Consider the following 20,011-nt stretch of genomic DNA (forward strand, 5'->3'; position numbering starts at 1 on the left):
TTGAGCTCTGCATTATTGTGGCCATGAGGGGTCACATAGAATCCCCTGTCTGTTTCCACTGAGGTTCTGAGGTGTTGGTGTGTGTTACGGTGCGTGTTCGAGTGTATGTTAGGAGGTTGATCCGTGTCTTCTGCAGTGCTCAGTCTGCGCAGCATGGACTGGATCAGAGACATACTTCCAGAGTGACTGTCCGCCTCAGACACCAAGAGAGAGAGGAATACAGAGAGATTTTTATCATATGTGTCCCAAATGGCACTCTTTTCCCTTTATTGTACACTACTATTGACCAGGGCCCATTCCAAATATCGTTGGGCTCTGGTGAAAAGTAGTGCACTACATAAGGAATACGGTGTCATTTTGGAGGCATACAGAGTGTTGTTTCATAACCACATTTGTACAGTAATAATACACTCAGTGTCTGTCTGCCTGTCTGTCTCTCGACCTGTCTGTCTCTCGACCTGTCTGTCCGCCTGTCTGTGACCAGTGTGTGTCAAAGACCGCACAGGTCATTGATGGCACAATTTTTACAGAAATCTCGAGTTAGTTTTGTCAACTGAGGCTATTCACAGCTTGGATTCACTCAAGACATCCTATATGCCCCTACAGAAGCCGTACAACAACCTGTTGACATTACTACGTCCTCTCTCTCAGTGTAATGTCAATGCATTTCAATCACTGCTTCTTCACAGTTCTTTAGAGATCTATGTATTAGACTTGAGGTTGCAAAATGTCGGTACATTTGCCCAAATTCCCAGAATATTAGAATAGAATATTCCCGGAATCAGGAGGGATTAAGCAGGGAATCCAGAGACCTCCCACCAGGATTTCTGGAAAAATCTGTCTGTATATTTCTCTTACCGCTGTTCTATTCTCTTCCTCTGTGTTTTCTTCCCTCCATCCTCTTCTCCTCAACTCAGCTGCTTTCATTCTTTTTCCCACGTGTGTTCCTAACAAACACAACTCTAACATGGCCGACCTCACTCTTCCCTCCGGCTCTGTGTGTTCGTGCATGTGTGTGTGTGTGTGTGTGTGTGTAATAATTTCTTCATTGAAACTGCCAAAACCAGTTCTCTCCCATTCCGCGCACAGTGAGATGCCAGTTTCCATTGGCTTTTGTGACTAAACTGTGTAAGGTAAATTTGGCATCAGATGTTGTGCGCACACACACACACACACACACACACACACACACACACACACACACACACACACACACACACACACACACACACACACACACACTTTGACTACTCCTCCAACAAAGTAGACCAACCAGGGCCGGCTTTAGCCTATAAATTCCTACAGCCAGCAAGTGGGCAGAGTTTGCCATTCAATATGTGATTATAGCTGTCCTCTCTACTCAGGATATACCCCAAAATTGCCTACATGTTTGCCATTGATTCAATATACAATATTTTTGAGCCAATCCGAACGGTTCCTTTCTATCAATAAATGCCAGTCGCTAAACCGCCTCACCCACTGGAAGAAAAGTGCAGATCACTACGTACATTAGGTGGCGGCACCGTGTAAACCCCACGGATGAAGCTGAAAAGCCTTCAGCAGGAAGTCGTTTTTTTGCCATCCTCCCATCGAGTTTTCAAAACTATCTTTGATATTTGGTAGTAGCCAGTAGCTCTGAGGCTGTGAGGAAAGTAGAGGATGGTGGGATAAGGGTGAGGGAGCCTGAGATGATCCCTGTGAGTAAGTAGGACAGTACAGAGTTACCCGAACAGTGTGTCCTTTAGTAAGGCTGGCTTCTTGGCATTGATTATGATGGTCATTAATTGCACTGCACTGTCTGAAAGGAAATCCCAGAAGATTGAATTGGTAGTAGCAGCAGAGACGTTTTGGGGTGTCAAGAGATTTTAGTGTAGAACCACAGGCTGACGGCCTAGTGTAGGATCTGTCACGGCCAAAGTAGTGGGATGGGGTTGTGGGTTTGTTGGGGATAGAGGTATCGATCTAGGGTTGAATGTTGATGCAATTTATATTTATATTTTCCCCATTTCCATTTTCCCTTTATTGTGAACAAAATGTGCAATGCACTTTCTGATCTGTGAAAGGCAGCAATATATGCCACACGAAGAAGAAGCCAGTAGCTTTTGGAAAGAAAACGCCACAGGCTTTTGGAGGTGAAGAACAGTTTAATTGTCTGTATTTATCGCCACCCAACGTTTTGAAACACTGAACAATAATACGCTAGCTGCACACATTCGATATACAGTGCCTTCGGGAAGTATTCATAACCTTTGACTTATTCCACGTTCTGTTGTGTTACAGCCTGAATTCAAAATGTGGAAATATATGTTCTTTCTTTATGAGGATAACCAAAGAAAGACAAAATGTAGTGGTTTAACTTACTCAATTGTAGTCATATTTCTCTAAACATAATTTAAGTTCTTGCAACAACTTGCCAAGTGGCTCCATTTTTCGAGGACTGTGGGTATTTCAAAAATGTTTCACTTTATGATTATTTTACACAACGTCGAATAACATTTACACTTACGCTGTTATCCAGAGCAGCTTACAGTTAGTACATTTATCTTAAGATAGCTAGGTGGGACAACCACATTATCTCAGTCATTGTAAGTACATTTTCCTAAATAAAGTAGTTAGTAAGAAAAGCGCTAGCAATGCTAGTACGGAAAAAAAGTCAAGTGCGAGTGTCAATTCGATAAAAGGCCAGGGGTGGGGTGGGTGGTGCTGTGGGATTATTTAAGATAGTCTTTGAAGAGGTAGGGTCTCAGACGTTTTCGGAAGATGAAGCTTGTTCCACAACTGGGGTGCCAGGACAGACAAGAGCTTTGACTGGGCTGAGTGGGAGGTGACCTCCAGTAGAGGTGGGAGGGCCAGGAGACCAGGGGTGTCAGAACTCGGGTTGGGGTGTAGGGTTTGAGCATAGCCTGGAGGTAGGGAGGGACAGTTCCCCTTGCTGCACGGTCTTGTAGTGGATGCGAGCTTCGACTGGAAGCCAGTAGAGTGTGCGGAGGAGCGGGGCGACATGGGAGAACTTGAAATGGTTGAACACCAATCAGGCTACTGTGTTCTGCAACAGTTGCAGGAATTTAATAGCACAAGTGGGGAGCCCAGCCAACAGCAAGTAGTTCAGAGAGGAGATGTCTGTATTAGGACCTGCCCCACTTCCTGTGTGAGTTAAGGTCGCACTCTATGAATGTTGTAGAGCATGAACCTGCAGGAGCGAGTCACTGCTTTGTTTGCAGAGAACGACAGGGTGTTGTCCAGGGTCACGCCAAGGTTCTTTGCACTCTGGGAGGAGGACACAGTGGAGTTGTCAACCATGATGGAGATGTCTTGTAGCGGGCAAGCCTTCCCTGGGAGGAATAGCAACTCAGTATTGTCAAGGTTGAGCTTGAGGTGGTGGACTGACATCCAAGCTGAGATGTCTGCCAGGCACACAGAGATGTGTGTCAGCACCTGGGTGTCAGTAGGTGTCGTCAACATAGCGATGATAGGAGTGACCACGCGAGGATATGACGGAGCCAAGTGACTTGGTGTATAGAGAGAACAGGGCCTATAACCGAGCCCTGGGGGACACCATTAGTGAGATCAGGAGAGGAGGGTCCGATGGTTCACTGTGTCAAAGGCGGCAGGTAGATCTAGGAGGCATATATTATGAGAACAGAGGAGAGATAGTCAACTTTGGCAGTGTGGAGAGCCTCCATGACGCAGAGGAGAACGATCTAGGGTGAGTGACCCGTCTTGAAGCCTGACTGGTAAGGTTCAAGAAGAATGTTCTGAGAGATAATGAGAGAGTTGGTCATAGACAGCACGCTCAAGTGTTTTGGAAAGAAAAGAAAGAAGGGATACCAGTCTATAGTTTGATGTCAGAGGGGTCAAGTGTTGGTTTCTTGAGGAGGGCTTTGGCTATCTTGAAGTCAGTGGTCAGGGATTAGATGATGAGAGAATTGAGGAATGGAAGAAGGTCTCCAGAGATGGTTTGGGGAAAGGGAGGAGGTGGGGTCGAGCGGGTAGGTAGTTGGACAGCCGGACATGACCCATTGCAGGATTTCGTCTGGAATGTATGTTTGAAAAAATTAAGTATATTTGTATATCAGTATTAAGCAGATTGTTGTGCCATGAGGTGTAATGCATCATGATGATTGGATAACAAAACCATTATGTAAATTGTCATTTAATTATGAGATGGATACATTAGTGTAAAATTGAGTGTAAAAGGTAACTTGGATTTAAAACACCACAATTTTCTGCAGTTTATGTTTTTTATCAATGTTGCAATCATAAAGGTTATAATATACAAATATTTTAAGGTATTTTGGGGCAACACAGAGGAAGCCATGACCCAAAATGTCAATACAGGTGAGTGCTTTTTCACCATTGACCTATAGGGGGTGCTGAAATTGACCTATATCAGGTTTTGTTCAGTGTGAAAAATGATATAAGTGTCCATGGAGGGAGTTGAAAGTCCGTGTTGCCCAGCAACAGCCCCAAAACATCACTGCTCTAGAGGAGATCTGCTTGGAGGAATGGGCCAAAATACCAGCAACAGTGTGTGAAAACCTTGTGAAGACTTACAGAAAATGTTTGACCTCTGTCATTGCCAACAAAGGGTATATAACAAAGTATTGAGATAAACTTTTGTTATTGACCAAATACTTATTTTCCACCATAATTTGCAAATAAATTAATTAAAAATCCTACAATGTGATTTACTGGATTTTTTTTCTCATTTTGTCTGTCATAGTTGAAGTGTATGTCTATGATGAAAATTACAGGCCTCTCTCATCTTTTTAAGTGGGAGAACTTGCACAATTGGTGGCTGACTAAATGCTTTTTTGCCCCACTGTAATTTATTTTGTTGTAAAATCTTTCCAATTCCAACGTTGTCATGCTTGTCAGCACAGGCTCGGAGAATAACAACTTCCTACTGGTCTAGAACAGAGCAAGTCCCGCCTCCCGCAAGTCCTGATTGGCACAGTAGATGATGGGGTTCAACTCGCAGTCCAGGTAGAGCATCACCGGCGACAAGTTCTCCGCCAATCAGGTGCAGGGGATAGGTCCAGTCTAACCAGGAGTATCAGCTGTGGTGAGAGGGGTCAGATTGACGAAGGGGACCCAGTATCTACAGGGAAACCGACCCCTACACTGAGAAAGAGATTTCAAGCTTTTATATATATGGGCTCTGCCTCTATCAGCAGATAGAACTTGTTTGTACTATGACATTTGTAAAAGAGTCCCACCATCAGGCTATATGTAAAGTAAAACACATTCACAGAAGTAAACTACAGTCAGAACACTGGATAAAAAGAGGATATACGAGTCCTTAGTTGGATCTCCTAACAGTAACTCAGGGAGAGAAGTGTGTGTATGTGAGAGATAGAGAAGTCACGCTCAGAGTTAATAACAATTACCTATAGGATTTTTACCAGTAGTACCAGACAGTTCCCAATGACCCCCAGCACCATCTCCATGCTCAGAACTGCCAACAGCACTGACCTCTCAACCCTCGTCCACGACTGCTCCAACACTACTGCTGTACTGTTGGCCCACTCGTTCACTGAGCGATGGAGAAGAGAAAGAACAGTGATTATAACTTATAAAGATATAAATGAATTCAGTCAATTACTGTAGGTTAGTCAAATTATACAATCTTGAAAGCCTCACAACGTGTAGAAAAATCATTGATATTATAGAATAATTAATGTAATTGTAATACAGTAGCGTACTTACTTTTAAGACGGATATTTAGTCCACAACCATGAGGAGATATAGGGAGTTATGAATGGGAGAGTGAAGATTACACAAAGCGACGTCACCAAAAACACCTTCTCCAATTAATACTATCCTGCTTCATTTGCTAGCAAATGCCGTATCAAGCATTGGTGTGTGTGTCTGTAAAATATCACTACTACATACTGAATGGAGCACAATCAATTCAAAACAACAACGATGCATTTAATAATTTCACGTAGCACTGTATTTTAGGATAGAAAATCATATTCTCAAACTTTTGAACTTGCCACATCAAACATGGCGACTTTTTGACGTTCAACACGAGATCTCTGTCATAACGTTCTTTTACTTCCTGCCCACGCCGATTGCACTTCCTAATTCGTCCGCTGTTCTGGTTTAGAAGGCCAAATAGCGACAGGTCAGTGAGTTTCAAGTTATTTTATCAACTACATCATTATTTGCACTGATTTTAAATATATTTTACAACAATATATATTTTTTACAATAATATATTTTATATTTCTACCTACTTTTGGTGCTTGTATGACCGCTGTTTTTACAACTAAGCGACATAACGTCAGTCATTGGAAAAGTCCTTGAGGATGGTATGGCTAACCGGTTGCTAGCCGGCTCGCTAATACCTATCTAACAAGCATTTGTCATAGTGTATAACGTTTTGGTATTTAGCTTTTTGTGAGTGAGACATTTTGCTACAATATATCATGTCACGGGGCCTGGGTCACCTGGGTAGACGGTTGACTTCTGTTTTCGGGGAGAACAGTCTTGCTAGAACACTTATGTCCTCAACTAGCGAGATAACGTACTGGCTAACCTATGCTGTCAACAGATATTCAGCAGTGTAGTAGCTTCTCTCGCATCGCATGCTGTCATCACAAGGACCAGCTGAGCGCTGACATAAGGGTCATAATGATCATCACACATTAACGATTTTCTTAACAAGCACAAATACGAACCTGTTAGCTATGGAACTTAGTTAGCTATCTACCTATTTCTTGACCAGGCACATCTTTACATTATGTCATGACAAACAAAGTAAGACCAATGCCGGTTTTCTGAATGAGTGCATTGTACTGTATTATCTGGCAATAGATTTCACATTGTCGGTTTAATAGATCAGTGACCCTTTACAAAAAAATATTGGCCCATTTTTGTGCATAGACCCTGTATTGCACCTGTTCCGTGTCACATGGTTAATAATAACATGTTTCTGTTTCTTTCTCTACCTCTTTCTTCCTGTGGCATTGGAATTTTCCAGGCATGTCTGCAGCGTTGCGTGTACTATATTCTGTGTCCCGGCCAGGTAAGACCTCACCTGAAGAGGGAGGGATGGAAATATGGATGGATATTGATGATGTGGTGCACTGCTTTATTGATATGAAAGTCAAATGGGTCATCAACAGTTCACATTTAGGCTCTACTCAGTTATTTGGGGTAACTGTGGTTACAGATACTTGCTAATTGTTGACCTCTTGTGGTGAAAACATTTCCCTGGTCGTGCCATTCCATCCTCTTTCTTATGTCATAATTTTACTCCTTTCTTTTTTTTTTCACAGGCACCATTGCGGCTGGACACAATCTTGTGCGTCCAATCAGTCTGTCGGCCCAGAGAGAGGGATTCAGTAAGTACTGCCTCTTTCCCCCAGCTCTCAAGGCACGTTAGTTTTGCATCACTGGGTGCCCCGGGTGGGCGGCATTTGCACATTCCATTAGGCCTCAAGGGACATCCCCCACCCATCCGGGGCACCGGGAAATTCAAAACGAGCACACCCAGTGTCTCAAATACACCTGACCACTGCATTCCCCACACAGCTGCACTTTGTTTGCCTTTGATTAGTATGAATGTTCAGACACACACTCAACATTAATATCGCTCTTTCTCCCTCTCTTCCGTCCCTCTCTTTGTAGAGTATGTGAATGCTCAGGATCTGCCCACAGACATGAAGTCCATAACAGACAGAGCCGCTCAGACTCTGCTATGGACGGAGCTCTTCAGAGGTCAGTTTCACTCCTGACTCTTCGTGACACCAACCCCCATGTCTGAAATGGTGCTATATTCCCTATATAGTCCACTACTTTTGACCAGGGCCCATAGGGTGTCATTTCAGACACAGCCACTGAATAACCTGGTCCCAGATTTTTTTGTTGGTATTTTGGAAACTCCTATGACAACTTTCATAGGAGTTCACAAGAGGGCACCAAAAGATCAGGGACCAGCCTTGCAAGGACTGTGATAAAGGCTACATACTGACAAAGTAGTCTTTACCTGAACTCTGTACTTGTACCGTGCCATTTTGGATGCAGCCGGTGCAGTGTATAACATCACTTCCTGCTCCGCCAGGATTGGGCATGACCATGAGCTACCTGTTCAGAGAGCCGGCCACCATAAACTACCCGTTTGAGAAGGGGCCTCTGTCTCCCCGTTTCCGTGGTGAGCACGCCCTGCGCAGGTACCCCTCTGGAGAGGAACGCTGCATCGCCTGCAAGCTGTGTGAAGCCATCTGCCCTGCCCAGGTACATAGAAACACACCTGTTGTGGCCTGTTGCACCAGTCGGGCGTAAAAATGTGGTCTTAAATGCTAGGTCAGGCATAGCTACGTCAGACTTTGTGATCAGAATTTCCACCTGTTGCACCAACTTAAAATAAGACTTGTCGTAGCTAAGTCCTGTGTAAGCAATGTGCGTTCATGAGATTTAATGCTTCATAATCAGGGATGCAATCGAGTCACTTTTCGGCACAATTCGGCGTTTTGAAACCAAAATAGATGACGTACGTGATTTGTGTAGAGACAATGAGAAAAGTTTGGTGGGGGTGACTTTGGATCACTACTGGCTGGATCACTACTGGCTGTAAGCGAACGAGTGATGCGCGTTTTGGAGCAATACTGTCTGTATCCAAGGCTCAGCCAATCGTTCACGTAACAGAATGCAGCGCAGCACGTGACTGAAGAGAGAAGTGAACCAACTTGTCAGTTACAGTATTGGCGCATGCTCTGGAAAGGCAGTTTGCCAGTTACAGCATCGCGTCCCCTGAACGATAACGAAGAGGTAATGTTAGGTGAGAAGCCTGACCACGGAGACTGGGTGAGAAGGTGATGAAGTGTACAGTCGTGGCCAAAAGTTTTGAGAATGACACATTAACTTCCACAATGTTTGCTGCTTCAGTGTCTTTAGATATTTTTGTCAGATATTACTATGGAATACTGAAGTATAATTACAAGTGTTTCATAAGTGTCAAAGGCTTTTACTGACAATTACATGAAGTTGATGCAGAGAGTCAATATTTGCAGTGTTGACACTTCTTTTTCAAGACCTCTGCAATCTGCCTTGGCATGCTGTCAATTAACTTCTGGGCCACATCCTGACTGATGGCAGCCCATTCTTGCATAATCAATGCTTTGAGTTTGTCAGAATTTGTGGGTTTTTGTTTGTCCACCTGCCTCTTGAGGATTGACCACAAGTTCTCAATGGGATTAAGGTCTGGGGAGTTTCCTGACCATGGACCCAAAATATCAATGTTTTGTTCCCCGAGCCACTTAGTTATCACTTTTGCCTTATGGCAAGGTGCTCCATCATGCTGGAAAAGGGATTGTTCGTCACCAAACTGTTCCTGGATGGTTGGGAGAAGTTGCTCTCCGAGGATGTGTTGGTACCATTCTTTATTCATGGCTATGTTCTTAGGCAAAATTGTGAGTGAGCCCACTCCCTTAGCTGAGAAGCAACCCCACACATGAATGGTCTCAAGATGCTTTACTGTTGGCATGACACAGAACTGATGGTAGCGCTCACCTTGTCTTCTCCGGACAAGTTTTTTTACGGATGCCCCAAACAATCGGAAAGGGGATTCATCAGAGAAAATGACTTTACCCCAGTCCTCAGCAGTCCAATCCCTGTACCTTTGCAGAATATCAGTCTGTCCCTGATGTTTTTCCTGGAGAGAAGTGGCTTCTTTGCTGCCCTTCTTGACCACCAGGCCATCTTCCAAAAGTCTTTGCCTCACTGTGTGTGCAGATACACTCACACCTGCCTGCTGCCATTCCTGAGCAAGCTCTGTACTGGTGGTGCCCCGATCCCGCAGCTGAATCAACTTTAGGAGATGGTCCTGGCACTTGTTCGACATTCTTGGGCATCCTGAGGCCTTCTTCACAACAATTGAACCGCTCTCCTTGAAATTCTTGATGATTCGATAAATGGTTGATTTAGGTGCAATCTTACTGGCAGCAATATCCTTGCCTGTGAAGCCCTTTTTGTGCAAAGCAATGATCATGGCACGCGTTTCCTTTTAGGTAACCATGTTTGACAGAGGAAGAGCAATGATTCCAAGCACCACCCTCCTTTTAACGCTTCCAGTCTGTTATTCAAACTCAATCAGCATGACAGAGTGATCTCCAGCTTTGTCCTCGTCAACACTCACACCTGTGTTAACGAGAATCACTAACATGATGTCAGCTGGTCCTTTTGTGGCAGGGCTGAAATGCAGTGGAAATATTTTGGGGGGATTCAGTTCAGTGCAAGGCAAAGAGAGATTTTGCAATTCATCTGACCACGCTTCATAACATTCTGGAGTATATCCAAATTGCCATCATACAAACTGAGGCAGCAGACTTTGTGAAAATTAATATTTGTGTCATTCTCAAAACTTTTGGTCACGACTGTACTTCATGATTTGTAACCGAAAAACAACTGGCATTTGGAAAGTTTGAGGTGATCGTTTACCTTTGATGATCTTCGGATGTTTTCACTCCCGAGACTCCCAGTTACACAACAAATGTTCCTTTTGTTCCATAAAGATTATTTTTATATCCAAAATACCTCTGTTTGTTTGTCCCGTTTATGTTCAGAAATCCACAGGAAAGAGCGGTCACGACAACGCAGACAAATTCCAAATAGTTTCCATATTGTCCACAGAAACATGTCAAAAGTTTTTTATAATCAATCCTCAGGTTGTTTTTAAAATATATAATCGATAATATACCAACCGCAAATGTCTTTCACAGTAGGAGAGGGAAAAGCAATACCTATCCAAACTCTGTTGCGTGAGCAAAACTCATGTGACCACTTGACGCGATGTTATCGTTCTGGCTCATTTTTCAAAATAAAAGCCTGAAACTATCTCTGAAGACTGTTGACACCTTGAGGAAGCGATGGGAAAAGGAATCTGGTTCATATCCCTTTAAATCTAGCAAAGGGAGGCTATGGAACATGGAGTTTTCAAAATGGAAGCCACTTCCTGTTTTGATTTTCCTCAGGGTTTCGCCTGCAATATCAGTTCTGTTATACTCACAGACAATATTTTGATAGTTTTGGAAACTTTAGAGTGTTTCCTATCCAATACTAATAATACTATGCATATATTAGCAACTGAGGCTGAGGAGCTGGCCGTTTACAATGGGCACCTTTTCATCCAAGCTACTCAATACTGCCCCTGCAGCCATATGAAGTTAAGTGTGTCTTTAATTCTAAATAAATCACAGACAGTGTCACCAGCAAAGCACCCCCACACCATCATAACACCTCCTCCATGCTTTACGGTGGGAAATACAAATGCAGAGATCATCTGTTCACCCACACCATGTCTCAGAAAGACAAGGCGGTTGGAACCAAAAATCTCCAATTTGGACTCCAGACCAAAGGACAGATTTCCACCGGTTTAATGTCCATTGCTCGTGTTTCTTGGCCCAAGCAAGTCTTCTTCTTATTGGTGTCCTTTAGTAGTGGTTTCTTTGCAACAATTTGACCATGAAGGCCTAATTCACGCAGTCTCCTCTGAACAGTTGATGTTGAGATGTGTCTGTTACTTCAACTCTGTGAAGCATTTATTTGGGCTGCAATTTCTGAGGCTGGTAACTCTAATGAACTTATCCTCTGCAGCAGAGGTAACTCTGGGTCTTCCATTCCTGTGGCGGTCCTTGTGAGAGCCAGTTTCATCATTGCACTTGATGGTTTTTGTGACCCACTTGAAGAAACTTTTTTGAAGAAATGCATTCCAGGTGACTACCTTGTGAAGCTGTTTGAGCAAATGCCAAGAGTGTGCAAAGCTGTCATCAAGGCAAAGGGTGGCTATTTGGAGAATCTCAAATATAGAATGTATTTTTGATTTGTTTAACACTGTTTTGGTTACTACGTGATTCCATTTGTGTTAATTCATAGTTTTGATGTCTTCTCTATTATTCTAGAATGTAGAAAATATTTTTTTTAATTAAGAAAAACCTTTGAATGAGTAGGTGTTCTAAAACTTTTGACCGGTAGTGTGTGTGTGCTTCCTTACCAATTGACCATAGCCACTGCCCAAGCCTGAAGCAGTTTTTTCCCCGGACGCATACAGTCCACATTCTAAGTTCCCAAATTCAATGAGATCCAGGGATATGATGCAAAAGGTTTGTTGTTCTTATATAAAAAAAATAAGATTCTCCAATCAACTTAAAGCATAGATTACATGACATGTATAGTCAAGACTATACTTCTCCCGTGTCTTTCAAGAACTCCCCTCCCCCCAAAGGCCCAACTAGTTATTAAATAAAGGTATAAAAAAAAAATACAAATAACAAATACTTCCTGCCTTTATCCTATCACCAACACATTTACCACAGTACAATGAATGGGTGCCAAAAATGTACTTGCACTAATACCAATGGAATGTATCTCAATCAGGTAAATATAAATCATAAAGGATTGTACCTAATTTCATCATATACATTAATGTACATGGAGCTCTGTATATTCTGTATTTTATACAAATATGTCTAAATCGTCTCGAACACTGGTTACAATACAAATTCAACACCACCATTTTTTTTGTTGCTTTTAATCAACACAAATGCAATTCTCATTTAACAAATTCAACATTAGACTCCTAAACTGCCCTAGCGACACCGGGGAATCAAGATGCAGTTCTGCAGGTTATTAAAAAAATTGGGGGCATTAAAACCTAATTCAGTGGAGAGACCAGAGGAACCTTGAGTGAACTGGTTTGGTATCTTATGTTTTGATACTTTCACAACGAAGCTAGGTAAATCAGAGGCGTGTGTAGTCAGAGATTTGTGAACAAACAAGGAATAGTGAAGTGGTCTACGGTACTTTAATGAGGACCAGCCAGCCTTTTGATACAGGATGCAGTCGTGCGTATTAAATGTAAATGCCAAGATATTTGTAGGCGGGAAACTATCTTTTAGTCAAGATGACGACTCTATTATTTAGCACTCAGACCATTTTGATAGCATGTTTATGAAGCCTATAACAAGTTGATGATTTTTCTATTTACTTTACATAGTAGCTTACTCCCGACCAAAAGCCTGTGACTTGTCCAATGTGATTTTGTTTCACTCAATCTCCGTCTGTATATTTTGTTAATTGGTCTCGGGCTGAGCAAATAAGTGTTGTCAGCTCATTTATTCGTTTGCTCATCTATCACTGATCGGAAGCATTTAGCGTGCTATAATGTTGCCCAAATCTAGAGTGTTATTTAGCTAATGACTCGTGCGTAAGCAACTCCAAAAGTCAGTGGAGGTTGTGAAATACGAACGCGAGATTCACATGCTTTTGAAGATGGAGGACTATTAATTTCTAATCGGTATCGTGATGAAGATCGTCTCAATTTAACACCATACTCCTGCTCCTTACTAGACAGCTCATAGACGGCTGACGCCCAGGTGGTGCAACGGGTATGATTTCTTTGTTCGGCGTTAAATGCATTTTACGTCTGAGTAGAGTTACGACCAACTGGAGCAACCATACCCTGTAGTGTTTACACAACTGTACTATTCACATCTGCATATCCCTACCATTCCCAGGGCATTAAAACACCTGCACTTTGCAATGTAAATACATTCATGGCTGCGCAGATCCCTACATAGTGCACTCTATAGGCCCTGGTCAAAAGAAGTGCACCATTTACAGAATATGGTGCCATTTGGGACTAATCCTATGTCTGCTATACCACAACACCTTAAGGCTCACTGCCATAAACATGATTTACCCCCAATGCATAGGCCATCACCATTGAGGCAGAGCCCCGTTCGGACGGCAGCAGGAGGACAACGCGCTACGACATCGACATGACCAAATGTATTTACTGTGGCTTCTGCCAAGAGGCCTGTCCTGTTGATGCCATCGTGGAGGTGAGCAGAACCTTCTACACCTCTACTGTGGTCGGTGTCCCAAATGGCACCCTATTCCCTACTGAGTGCACTACATTTCACCAAAGGTAGTGCACTATGTAGGTTAAAGAGTGCCCCTCTACCCCTCTATCATATCTTCTTCTGTAGATGTTTGGATGTTCAAATTCCTGTGACTGAGGTTGGCGTGAAGGACCTGTAAAACTATTTGGTGTGGTGTCCCCCCTCTCTCCCTGTCTCTTTCACCTCTCTCTCCCTCAGGGCCCCAACTTTGAGTTTTCCACAGAGACCCATGAGGAGCTGCTCTACAACAAAGAGAAACTGCTCAACAACGGAGACAAGTGGGAGGCCGAGATCGCTGCCAACATACAAGCTGATTACCTCTATCGATAGACAGACAGGCTGGCTGACGCGGTCTCCTGTACCGGCAGCCAGCCCACAGATACCTATCCTGGGGCACATTCAATAGGGATACGTTGTGGAAATTTTCATAAAGAAATTACATCAATAGAGTTGACATGATTCTTTATTCTACTTGTCAATGAGGCATGTTTTTTCTACATACCATATGTCTGAACGTTCCACAACGCTGTGCCCTGCTGAACGCACCCCTGATGTCTATGCTCAACAGTACTGTCTATCTGATTCGGGGTAAGATATTGCCCCAAACCACAGATCTAGGATCAGATCAAATTAACTTGAACCAGTAGGAACAAGAGAAAAAAATCTGACCATGTGTTTGTTAGTGGTTAGGGACAACTACATACTCTGTGTCCCAAATGGTACCTTACCTCCTATATAGTGCACTACCTTTGACCAGGGCCCATAAGACTGGTCAAAAGTAATGCACTATATAAGGAATAGGGTGGCTTTTGGGACGCAGTCCTACTCTGTTTTAAGGGCGGCGTGTTATCATTTTGTCGGAGAGTAATACACAACCAGTTGGCACATGATACTCGGGCTCTATTATAATTATTATTAATATCCTCAAACTAGAGAATATATTAGCCTGCTGCAAACACAAAGTTACATGGGGGTTTGTTGTCATGATAATTGTACAAAGGTTAAGTACTTATGGACTTGAAATTATGAAGAATAAATATTGTTCTGTCCTAAGTTTTAAAATGGCCTGCAGCGTTGTCTTTTAAAGTCCCATTGAAGTCAAATGTGTGATTTTTTTTTCCTGTGTTTTTATATTTTCACACTATGAGGTTAGAAGAGTACTGTGGAATTGATAATTCCCTTTTAGTGTAATAGCTGTTTGAAAAGACTGCATGTTTCCAGGTGGTAAATTAGTTATACAGTGCATTCGGGAAGTATTCATTCCCTTTGACTTTATCCAGATTTTGTAACGTTACAGCCTTATTCTAAAATTGATCAAATATTTTTTTTCTCAATGACAAAGCGAAAACAGGTTTTTAGAAATGTTTGCACATTTATAAAAAACAAACGAGTACCTTATTTACATAAGTATTCAGACCCTTTGCTATGATACTTGAAATTGAGCTCGGGTGCATCCTGTATCCATTCATCAATGTTGACATGTTTCTATAACTTGATTGGAGTCCACCTGTGGTAAATTCAATTGATTGGACATGATTTGGAAAGGCACACACTTGTCTATGTAAAGTCCAAACAGTTGACCGTTGTCATGACTCCTTGGTGAGGATAAAAGGTGACAGAGGAGAGGGGGAGGAGGAGTTGGGACTTAACAACCGGTTGTAAATTTAGAGAGAACATTCTCTTTCTGGCCTGCAGTATTGGGAAAGAAATCCCTTTGTTACAGAGTGTGGCCCGCCTAAAAGGTCTAACGGCCAAAGAAGAACTTTGGAACAATTTTTCTAACATAAAGAATGTGGGAAATGGTCAGTAGGGACTTCAAGAATAAACCTGTCGCATTGTATATTTTGTGATGTCATTAAGGATGTTATATCAAGGTAACTGTAACTCTGAAAGTGTATGTGTCCTATGTATTAAGTTAGCATCTAAATGTTGTAGAAATTATATGATTAAATATGAGAATACTTTTGTGATTTTAGCCTTCTAAATGATAATGGTTTTTTTATGTGAACTTGTGCCCAGTCAGTATCCACGCCCAAGTGAGCTCAGAGTTCTTTTCAACATGACTGAATGACCTCCAAGGCCAGAGTGCTTAAAAGGAATTAACATACAGTCCAGAGAACCTGAGGCTGCGGTCCACATGTTGAAATGGTTAGACATTTTGTGAACCAGACCAAAACATGCCAGGTTGCTGCTGGTGTGTAAAGTGGTCTCGAGCTAAACCCTAAATAATAAATTAGAGACCAAGCAGGTATAAACCGGGCGTCACTTGCTTTTTCCTATTTTGTTGCCTTACAACCTGGAATTAAAATGGATTTTGGGGGGGTTTGTATCATTTGATTTACACAACATGCTTTCCACTTTGAAGATGCAAAATATTTTTTTCTTGTGAAACAAACAATAAATAAGACAAACTGAAAACGTGCATAACTATATACCCCCCACCAAAAAAAAACAGAACTTGAGCATGCATAACTATTCACCCCCCCAAAGAAAATACTTTGTAGAGCCACCTTTTGCAACACTTACAGCTGCAAGTCTCTTGGGGTATGTCTCTATAAGCTTGGCACATTTAGCCACTGGGATTCTTGCGCATTCTTCAAAGCAAAACTGCTCCAGCGTCTTCAAGTTGGATGGGTTCCGCTGGTGTACAGCAATCTTTACGTCAGACCACAGATTCTGGGCTTTGACTTGGCCATTCCAAGGCATTTAAATGTTTCCCCTTAAATAACTCGAGTGTTGATTTAGCAGTATGCTTAGGGTCATTGTCTTGCTGGAAGGTGAAACTCCATCCCAGTCTCAAATCTCTGGAAGACTGAAACAGGTTTCCCTCAAGAATTTCCTCTATTTAGAGCCATCCACCATTCCTTCAATTCTGACCAGTTTCCCAGTCCCTACCGATGGAAAATCCCCACAGCGTGATGCTGCCACCACCATGCTTCACTGTGGGGATGATGTTCTCGGGGTGATGAGAGGTGTTGGGTTTGCACCAGACATAGCATTTGCCTTGATTTTTTAAAATATTTTTTTTTATGTATGTCCAAATAAGCTACAATTTAGTCTCATCTGACCATAGTATCTTCTTCCATATGTTTGGGGAGACTCCCATATGCCCTTTGGAAAAAAACAAATGTGTTTGCTTATTTTTTTCTTGAAGCAATGGCTTTTTTTCTGGCCACTCTTCCGTAAAGCCCAGCTCTGTGGAGTGTACGGCTTTAAGTGGTCCTATGGGCAGATACTCCAATCTCCACGGTGGAGCTTTGCAGCTCCATCAGGGTTATCTTTGGTCTCTTTTGTTGCCTCTCTGATTAATGCCCTCCTTGCCTGGTCTGTGAGTTTTGGTGGGCGGCCCTCTTTGGCAGGTTTGTTGTGGTGCCATATTCTTTCCATTTTTTAATAATGGATTTAACGGTGCTTCGTGGGATGTTCAAAGTGTCTGATATTTTTTTATAACCCACCCCTTATCTGTACTTCTGCACAACTTTGTCCCTGGCCTGTTTGGAGAGCTCCTTGGTCTTCATGGTGCCCCTTCTTAGTGGTGTTGCAGACTCTGGGTTCTTTCAGAACAGGTGTATATATACTGAGATCATGTGACAGATCATGTGGCACTTAGATTGCACACATGTAGACTTTTTAAAACAAATTATATTACTTCTGAAGGTAATTGGTTGCACCAGATCTTATTTAGAGGCTTCATAGCAAAGGGGGTGAATACATATGCACGCAGCACTTTTCCGTTTTATTTTTTAAGATTTTTTTTAGAAGTCATGTTTTTCATTTCACTTCACCAATTTGGACTATTTTGTGTGTGCCCATTACATGAAATCCAAATAAAAATCGATTTAAATGACAGGTTGTAATGCAACAAAATAGGAAAAACGCCAAGAGGGATGAATACTTTTGCAAGATACTGTAGTTAATGGAACAGCAGGGAACACTTGGCTTTAGAGATGGAAAGAATCCAGTATAGATCTTTAAGGATATGTACTGGTGCATTTAAATATGTAAGTTCATTATTAGTAGAGGCAGCAGCAGTTAGCTTATTGTGTTAGACCAGGGGTGTCACTCATTCCATTGAGGGCCTAGTGTCTGCGGGTTAAAAAAAAAAATCCTTTCAATTAAGACCTAGACAACCAGGTGAAGGGAGTTTTTTAAAACTAATTTGTGACCTTCATTCATCAATCAAGAACAAGGGATGAGCAGAAACCTGCAGACACTCGGTCCTCCGTGGAATTAGTTTTACACCTGGGTTACACTGAAAAGCTGTGAGGTTGGACATCTCACTCCTACTGTACTAGATGGCTGTTAAGAATATACTAGTAGACAAGGCAGTGGATTTGGATGGACAGTTGAAAAGCTTCCACACTCCAGTACAGTAGGCCGTGGCATGCACCTGTTGACGTTTGATTGCGAGCCCTTTTACAATGAAAACAACATATAACAGCAGAGATGCGTTCATTGACCGAGAATTGTATGAATGTGGTGTGGCTGGAAAGGCAGGTTATCCCTTTACAGTGCATTCAGAAAGTATTCAGACCACTGGACTTTATCCACTTTGTTACGTTGCAGCCTTATTCTACACTGGATTACATTTGTTTTTTTCCTCATCAATCTACACACAATACCTCATAATGACAAAGCAGAAACAGGTTCGGAAATTGCTAATGTATTAATAATAAAATGAAATATCTCATTTACATGTGTAAGTATTCAGACCCTTTGTTTAGTACCTTTTTAGCAGCGATTACAGCGTCGAGTCTTCTTGGGTATTACGCCACAAGCTTGGCACACCTGTATTTGGGGAGTTTCTCCCATTCTTCTCTGCAGATCCTCTCAAGCTCTCTCAGGTTGGATGGGGAGCATCGCTGCACAGCTATTTTCAGGTCTCTCCAGAGATGTTAGATTGGGTTCTAGTCCAGGCTTTGGCTGGGCCACTCAAGGACATTCAGAGACTTGTCCCAAAATGCCATTCCTGCTTTGTCTTGGCTCAGGAGCAAGTACAGAGGATCTCTCTGTACTTTGCTCCGTTCATCTTTCCCTCGATCCTGACTAGTTTCCCAGTTTCTGCCACTGACAAACATCCCCACAGCATGATGCTGCCACCACAATGCTTCACTGTAGAGATGGTGCCAGGTTTCCTATAGACATGACTCTTGGCATTCAGACCAGAGTTAAATCTTGATTTCATCAGAACAGAGACAATCTTGTTTCTCATAATCTGAGAGTCCTTTAGGTACCTTTTGCCAAAATCCAAGTGGGCTGTCTTGTCTTTTACTGGCTTCCATCTGGCCACTTCACCATAAAGGCCTGATTGGTGGAGTGCTGCAGAGATATGTGTCCTTCTGGAAGGTTCTCTCATCTCCACAGAGAAACTCTGGAACTCTGACAGAGTGATCATCAGATTCCAAGGCCCAATTGCTCAGTTTGGCCAGGCTGCCAGCTGTATGAAGAGCCTTGGTGGTTCCAAACTTCTTCCATTCAAGAATGATGGAGGCCACTGTGTTCTTGGGGTCCTTCAATGCTGCAGAAATGTTTTGGTACCCTTCCCTGGGTCCATTGTGCGCCGCCCTATGTGACTCCCAAACATAGCCGGTTGTGATACAGACCAGGATCGAACCAGGGTCGGTAGTGACACCTCTTGCACTGAGATGCAGTGCCTCAGACAGCTGCGCCACTCGGGGGCCCTCATGGCTTGTTTTTTTCACTGACTTGCACTGTCAACTGTGGGATCTTATATAGACAGGTATGTGCCTTTAAAAAATTGTGTCCAAATTATTTGAATTTACCACAGGTGGACTCCAATCAAGTTGTAGAAACATCTCAAGGATGATTAATGGAAACAGGATACACCTAAGCTCAATTTTGAGTGTCATAGCAAAGGGTCTGCATACTTATGTAAATAAGGTATTTCTGTTGTTTATTTTTGATACAGTTGAAAAAAAACTTTTTCGCTTTGTCATTATGGGGTACTGTGTGTAGATTGATGAGAGAAAAATTATTAAATCCATTTTAGAATGAGGCTGTAACCTATCAAAATGTGGAAAAGGGGAAGGGGTCTGAATACATTCCCGAATGCACTGTATATTGTTTGTAGTTACTTCCTGATT

General features: G+C 42.5%; 1 protein-coding gene and 1 long non-coding RNA gene across 2 annotated transcripts; one reads left to right on the plus strand and one right to left on the minus strand.

Moving 5' to 3' along the window:
- Positions 1 to 2,162: 2,162 nt before the first annotated feature.
- LOC118362976 (uncharacterized) lies at positions 2,163 to 5,861 on the minus strand. Its single transcript, XR_004821299.2, has 3 exons — positions 5,710 to 5,861; positions 5,391 to 5,536; positions 2,163 to 5,124 (listed from the first exon to the last, which is right to left on the minus strand). It is a non-coding gene; the product is annotated as an uncharacterized LOC118362976 (long non-coding RNA).
- Positions 5,862 to 6,033: 172 nt separating this feature from the next.
- Positions 6,034 to 14,969, plus strand: LOC118362975 (NADH dehydrogenase [ubiquinone] iron-sulfur protein 8, mitochondrial-like). The gene is made up of 7 exons (XM_035743728.2): positions 6,034 to 6,130; positions 6,989 to 7,033; positions 7,287 to 7,352; positions 7,639 to 7,728; positions 8,072 to 8,244; positions 13,719 to 13,847; positions 14,106 to 14,969. Exons 2-7 carry the CDS (start codon positions 6,991 to 6,993, stop codon positions 14,235 to 14,237), a joined length of 633 nt encoding a protein of 210 aa, XP_035599621.2. The 5' UTR covers positions 6,034 to 6,130; positions 6,989 to 6,990; the 3' UTR covers positions 14,238 to 14,969.
- Positions 14,970 to 20,011: the final 5,042 nt, after the last annotated feature.

Source organism: Oncorhynchus keta, chromosome 29 (assembly GCF_023373465.1).
Source record: "Oncorhynchus keta strain PuntledgeMale-10-30-2019 chromosome 29, Oket_V2, whole genome shotgun sequence".
NCBI classification, from domain to species: Eukaryota; Metazoa; Chordata; class Actinopteri; order Salmoniformes; family Salmonidae; genus Oncorhynchus; species Oncorhynchus keta.